This window comes from Pecten maximus, chromosome 10, assembly GCF_902652985.1.
Source record: "Pecten maximus chromosome 10, xPecMax1.1, whole genome shotgun sequence".
NCBI classification, from domain to species: Eukaryota; Metazoa; Mollusca; class Bivalvia; order Pectinida; family Pectinidae; genus Pecten; species Pecten maximus.
The window spans coordinates 42,537,058-42,544,559 of record NC_047024.1 but is presented as its reverse complement, the minus strand read 5'-3'; the positions used below and the strand labels follow the sequence as shown (position 1 = coordinate 42,544,559).

At 41.0% G+C, this 7,502-nt stretch overlaps 1 protein-coding gene across 1 annotated transcript; it reads left to right on the top strand.

The window, feature by feature from the left end:
- Window positions 1–353: 353 nt before the first annotated feature.
- LOC117336721 lies at window positions 354–2,713 on the top strand. The gene is made up of 2 exons (XM_033897335.1): window positions 354–891; window positions 1,851–2,713. Exons 1-2 carry the CDS (start codon window positions 354–356, stop codon window positions 2,711–2,713), a joined length of 1,401 nt encoding a protein of 466 aa, XP_033753226.1.
- Window positions 2,714–7,502: the final 4,789 nt, after the last annotated feature.

Sequence of the window (7,502 nt, the reverse complement as noted above, 5' to 3'; positions counted from 1 at the left end):
AAAAGTAAGTCAACCTACATGCGCATGGTATATATCAAATAGCTTTTATTGTGTATATGGGGAGGACACCCGGGTATATTATAAACACGAATGCCCTCCCCGTATACTCAATAAAACCTTCCGTACATATACCATATGCTTGTGATTGGTCCGTCAGTCTGTCCATGTCTGTTGATCAAAGGATTTGTTATATCATTATTAAAATATAACCTTAATTTATGTTCAAAAATTGTCAAATTCCTTTGGATATTGATATCTATTCATGATTGACATATTGCTGTAGATATGTTTAGAAATCACATTAAATGCCGGTAAATTTAATCTACAGTAAACTGACATATTTCTATTCAGATATGATTAGAACTTCAGTTCCATCTGACGTCACAGCCAGCATAAGCGATCTCCAACAAGTATGTCCTAGTTCTGTGGCTGCACCATCTCACGAGATACCCAGTATTACACTGACGAAGGCACCAAGTATTTTACCGACAAGGATATTCAGTATTACACAGACAAAGATATCCAGTATTACACCGACAGAGATATCCAGTATTACACCGACAGAGATATCCAGTATTACACCGACAGAGATATCCAGTATTACACCGACAGAGATATCCAGTATTACACCGACAGAGATATCCAGTATTACACCAACGGAGATATCCAGTATTACACCGACAAAGATACCCATTATTACACCGACAAAGACATTCAGTGGTACAACTGCAACGATAGCCAGCACATCTACAAGTACACTGATGGTTCCTAGCTACCTACAACCTAGCAGCCCGGAATCAGTGCCGGCCGCAAAAACGTCGTCCGAGTCGACACCTCCTCTTCCGAGTGTCGTCACTTCCGTGAGTCTGGAGAAAACGTCACTTCCGACAGGTCGGTTCTTGGTTTTATCTATCTTAACATTATGACTACCAACTTAAATCCGCCATACATTATATTGTATCGTAGGATTGTTATATTATAATGGGGATATAATGGAAAACGTTCAAATGATTTGAAATAAAAAATCAATTACATATATATGTGAGTAGCTATTCAAAACGTCATCTATCAGCATATATGTAATTCAGAAATCAGGTGACCGATAACGCCACCTGGCCTCTTTTATACAACACTTTCCTCTGTGAACACGAAGAGAACAAACTCTATGATATCAGGTCAGCTGGATAAATGGATATAAATTATTTACGGGATTATAATCATAGAAGTGTAATAGACTGGAATAAGGAACAAAATACCTAACCGTACTTTTGCTTGACCTAGCATCTTCACGATTTCTAAAGGGATATCCTACCACTATGATAAAGATAATGCCACACATTGAGTGTTTCTACTGATAGCAATCTAAATAAACATCTTTGAATTAGACCAATCTGATCATTGGAAATAGATAATGATAACGTCAAAGGAAAATAACAGCTTGCAACATCATAGAATCTCATTAAAGGTATGTAGAGATCAAAACATTTATTGGATATAGTTGAAAAACAAAAAGAAAAGAAAAAAAAAAGAAAAAAAGACGACTTTGCAGTGCTTAGATTGTATACATTTTGTGTAATAGAAAATTGATAAAACTATTCTTTACATAAATGTATAATTAGTTGTCAAGTTTAGTTTGTAAAGCTGAAACAAAATAAAGACTTTATGAACAAAATCAAATTGTAACCTGTCCTTCTACAAGTAATTGCTTCTTTTTTAAGTGAGTGTTATTTTTGCTTTTTGATAAAATCGACTTTAGGAGTGAAAATAATAATCTCGGTTAATGACATAGGAAACAATTTCTAATGACGGTCGTAAACACACCTTAAAAGTGAATAAAGATGTGTGTTTAGTTTCAGAAACAGTATCAGCGTCATGCACCGAATGCCCTTGTATACAAAGCACCTCGGTAATCCAAGCGGAGATGGAAGAGAGCATCAGAAAATTAAAAGAGCAGCTTCGTGTCAACCCCAAAAAGCTGTCTTTGTACAAGCGTAAACTGACGAGTGCCTCGGACGACCGAAAATCCGCTGCCAACATCGGTTATGTGGCCGCTTTGATGCTATGCATTATTCCTGGGTTCGTCATACTTCTGGATATGGGCAGACTAACACGAGAGTTCAAGCAGTTCATCTCGCGCCTCAGAGACTCCGGTCAAGATGACCTGAACACTCCTGACAAACAGAACAAAAATCAAGCGGAATCTCAACACTCCAGAAAAGCATTAATCCAATCAAGCGGACCTGAACACTCAAGACAAATAGAACTCCAATCACGTGGACCTGAACACTCAAGACAAGCAGAGCTCCAATCAAGTGGACCTGAACACTTCAAATCAGCATTATACCCAAAAAGCCGACCTGCACGTTCCAGACAAAACGAACTCCAATCAAGCCGACCTGCACGTTCCAGACAAATAGAACTCCAGTCAAGCGAACCTGAACACTCCAGACAAATAGAACCCCAATCAAGCGGACCTGAACACTTCAAATCAGCATTATACCCAAAAAGCCGACCTGCACGTTCCAGACAAAACGAACTCCAGTCAAGCGAACCTGAACACTCCAGACAAATAGAATTCCAATCAAGCGAACCTGAACACTCCAGACAAATAGAACTCCAGTCAAGCGGACCTGAACACTCCAGATCAGCATTGTACCAAAATAGTCGACCTGCACATTCCAAACAAACAGAACTCCAATCAAGCGGAACCTGAACACTTCTGAGAGACATAACTCGAATCAAGCGGAACCTGAACACTCCTGACAAACAGAACTCGAATCAAGCGGAACCTGAATACTTCTGACAAACATAACTCTAATCAAGCGGAAGCTGAACACTTCTGACAAACATAACTCTAAGCAAGCGGAACCTGAACACTCTGGTAAACTATACTGCACACAAGCAAACCTAATCAAGTGGAACCTGAACAATACAGAACAACATTACGTCAATTAAGCGGACTTGCACACTCCAGACAGACATTTCTCAAATGAAGCGAACAGGCGGTCCTTTGACCAGTTTGTTTCCATGCATGCGTTCCTGAATACCCCAAAGTATTTCCGGGTACATAATTGATTATGTAATGCATGTTGAGTGTATATAGCCCATCCTTGCAACCGTGATACGCGTATCTAGTCCGTCCTTGCTTCTTTGATACGTGTATCTAGTCCGTCCTTGTAACCGTGATACGTATATTTAGTCCGTCCTTGTTACAGTTATACGTGTATCTAGTCCGTCCTTGTAGCCGTGATACGTGTATCTAGTTCGTCCTTGTAACCTTGATACGTATATCTACTCCGTCCTTGTAACCGTGATACGTGTATCTAGTACATCCTTGTAACCGTGATATGTGTAGCTAGCCCATCCTTGTAACCGTGATACGCGTATCTAGTCCGTCCTTGTAACCGTGATACATGTATCTAGTCCGTCCTTGTAACCGTGATACATGTATCTAGTCCGTCCTTGTAACCGTGATACGTGTATCTAGTCCGTCCTTGTTTCTTTGATACGTGTATCTAGTCCGTCCTTGCAACCGTGATACGTGTATCTAGTCCGTCCTTGTAACCGTGATACGTATATCTAGTCCGTCCTTGTTTCTTTGATACGTGTATCTAGTCCATCCTTGTAACCGTGATACATGTATCTAGTACATCCTTGTAACCGTGATACGTATATCTAGTCCGTCCTTGTAACCGTGATACGTGTATCTAGTCCGTCCTTGTAGTTGTGAGGCATGATTCTAATCCGTCCTTGTAATAACGATACATGTACCTTAACCATCACTGTATAATTGTATGATAATTAGCGCCGTCAGTGTAAATATGCCAGTGTATACCCACTTATTAACCCTATTTTATGATCTGAAGTGTCCTACTCCACGTGTTGTAGTATCCAGTGTATACCCGGTCATTAACCCTGTTTTATGATGTAAAGTGTCCTACTCCACGTGTTTTAGTATCCAGGGTATACCCACTCATTAACCCTGTTTGATGATGTAAAGTGTCCTACTCCACGTGTGTTAGTATCCAGGGTATACCCGGTCATTAACCCTGTTTTATGATCTAAAATGTCCTACTCCACGTGTTGTAGTATCCAGTGTATACCCGGTCATTAACCCTGTTTTATGATCTAAAATGTCCTACTCCATGTGTTTTAGTATCCAGGGTATACCCGGTCATTAACCCTGTTTTATGATGTAAAGTGTCCTACTCCACGTGTTTTAGTATCCAGGGTATACCCACTCATTAACCCTGTTTGATGATGTAAAGTGTCCTACTCCACGTGTGTTAGTATCCAGGGTATACCCGGTCATTAACCCTGTTTTATGATGTAAAGTGTCCTACTCCACGTGTTGTAGTATCCAGTGTATACCCGGTCATTAACCCTGTTTTATGATGTAAAGTGTCCTACTCCACGTGTGTTAGTATCGAGTGTATACCCGGTCATTAACCCGGTTTTATGATGTAAAGTGTCCTACTCCACGTGTGTTAGTATCCAAAGTATACCCGGTCATTGACCCTGTTTTATGATGTAAAGGGTCCTACTCAATGTGTTTTAGTATCCAGGGTATACCCGGTCATTAACCCTGTTTTATGATGTAAAGGGTCCTACTCCATGTGTTTTAGTATCCAGGGTATACCCGGTCATTAACCCTGTTTTATGATGTAAAGTGTCCTACTCCACGTGTTTTAGTATCCAGGGTATACCCGGTCATTAACCCTGTTTTATGATGTAAAGTGTCCTACTCCACGTGTGTTAGTATCCTGTGTATACCCGGTCATTAACCCTGTTTTATGATGTAAAGTGTCCTACTCCACGTGTTTTAGTATCCAGGGTATACCCACTCATTAACCCTGTTTGATGATGTAAAGTGTCCTACTCCACGTGTGTTAGTATCCAGGGTATACCCGGTCATTAACCCTGTTTTATGATGTAAAGTGTCCTACTCCACGTGTGTTAGTATCCAGGGTATACCCGGTCATTAACCCTGTTTTATGATGTAAAGTGTCCTACTCCACGTGTTGTAGTATCCAGTGTATACCCGGTCATTAACCCTGTTTTATGATGTAAAGTGTCCTACTCCACGTGTGTTAGTATCCAGGGTATACCCGGTCATTAACCCTGTTTTATGATGTAAAGTGTCCTACTCCACGTGTTTTAGTATCCAGGGTATACCCGGTCATTGACCCTGTTTTATGATGTAAAGGGTCCTACTCCACGTGTGTTAGTATCCAAAGTATACCCGGTCATTGACCCTGTTTTATGATGTAAAGTGTCCTACTCCACGTGTGTTAGTATCCAAAGTATACCCGGTCATTAACCCTGTTTTATGATGTAAAGTGTCCTACTCCACGTGTTGTAGTATCCAGTGTATACCCACTAATTAACCCTGTTTTATGATGTAAAGGGTCCTACTCCACGTGTGTTAGTATCCAAAGTATACCCGGTCATTAACCCTGTTTTATGATGTAAAGTGTCCTACTCCACGTGTTTTAGTATCCAGGGTATACCCGGTCATTAACCCTGTTTTATGATGTAAAGTGTCCTACTCCACGTGTGTTAGTATCCAAAGTATACCCGGTCATTAACCCTGTTTTATGATGTAAAGTGTCCTACTCCACGTGTGTTAGTATCCAGGGTATACCCGGTCATTAACCCTGTTTTATGATGTAAAGTGTCCTACTCCACGTGTGTTAGTATCCAGGGTATACCCGGTCATTAACCCTGTTTTATGATGTAAAGTGTCCTACTCCACGTGTGTTAGTATCCATGGTATACCCACTCATTAACCCTGTTTTATGATGTAAAGTGTCCTACTCCACGTGTTGTGGTATCCAGGATATACCCGGTCATTAACCCTGTTTTATGATGTAAAGTGTCCTACTCCACGTGTGTTAGTATCCAGGGTATACCCGGTCATTGACCCTGTTTGATGATGTAAAGGGTCCTACTCCACGTGTGTTAGTATCCAGGGTATACCCGGTCATTAACCATGTTTTATGATGTAAAGTGTCCTACTCCACGTGTGTTAGTATCCAGGGTATACCCGGTCATTAACCCTGTTTTATGATCTAAAGTGTCCTACTCCACGTGTGTTAGTATCCAGGGTATACCCGGTCATTAACCCTGTTTTATGATGTAAAGTGTCCTACTCCACGTGTGTTAGTATCCAGGGTATACCCGGTCATTAACCCTGTTTTATGATGTAAAGTGTCCTACTCCACGTGTGTTAGTATCCAGGGTATACCCGGTCATTAACCCTGTTTTATGATCTAAAGTGTCCTACTCCACGTGTGTTAGTATCCAGGGTATACCCGGTCATTAACCCTGTTTTATGATGTAAAGTGTCCTACTCCACGTGTGTTAGTATCCAGTGTATACCCACTCATTAACCCTGTTTTATGATGTAAAGTGTCCTACTCCACGTGTTGTAGTATCCAGTGTATACCCGGTCATTAACCCTGTTTTATGATGTAAAGTGTCCTACTCCACGTGTTTTAGTATCCAGGGTATACCCACTCATTAACCCTGTTTGATAATGTAAAGTGTCCTACTCCACGTGTGTTAGTATCCAGGGTATACCCGGTCATTAACCCTGTTTTATGATGTAAAATGTCCTACTCCACGTGTTGTAGTATCCAGTGTATACCCACTAATTAACCCTGTTTTATGATGTAAAGGGTCCTACTCCACGTGTGTTAGTATCCAAAGTATACCCGGTCATTGACCCTGTTTTATGATGTAAAGTGTCCTACTCCACGTGTTGTAGTATCCAGGGTATACCCGGTCATTAACCCTGTTTTATGATGTAAAGGGTCCTACTCCATGTGTTTTAGTATCCAGGGTATACCCGGTCATTAACCCTATTTTATGATGTAAAGTGTCCTACTCCACGTGTGTTAGTATCCAGGGTATACCCGGTCATTAACCCTGTTTTATGATGTAAAGTGTCCTACTCCACGTGTGTTAGTATCCAGGGTATACCCGGTCATTAACCCTGTTTTATGATGTAAAGTGTCCTACTCCACGTGTGTTAGTATCCATGGTATACCCACTCATTAACCCTGTTTTATGATGTAAAGTGTCCTACTCCACGTGTTGTAGTATCCAGGATATACCCGGTCATTAACCCTGTTTTATGATGTAAAGTGTCCTACTCCACGTGTGTTAGTATCCAGGGTATACCCGGTCATTGACCCTGTTTTATGATGTAAAGGGTCCTACTCCACGTGTGTTAGTATCCAGGGTATACCCGGTCATTAACCCTGTTTTATGATGTAAAGTGTCCTACTCCACGTGTGTTAGTATCCAGGGTATACCCGGTCATTAACCCTGTTTTATGATGTAAAGTGTCCTACTCCACGTGTTAGTATCCAGGGTATACCCGGTCATTAACCCTGTTTTATGATCTAAAGTGTCCTACTCCACGTGTGTTAGTATCCAGGGTATACCCGGTCATTAACCCTGTTTTATGATGTAAAGTGTCCTACTCCACGTGTGTT

Excerpts from the sequence above, each read along its gene's own strand:
- LOC117336721 (XM_033897335.1), top strand. The coding sequence starts at position 354 with ATGATTAGAACTTCAGTTCCATCTGACGTCACAGCCAGCATAAGCGAT. Across the intron at positions 892-1,850 it reads GAAAACGTCACTTCCGACAG|TTTCAGAAACAGTATCAGCG; the intron begins GTCGGTTCTTGG and ends ATGTGTGTTTAG.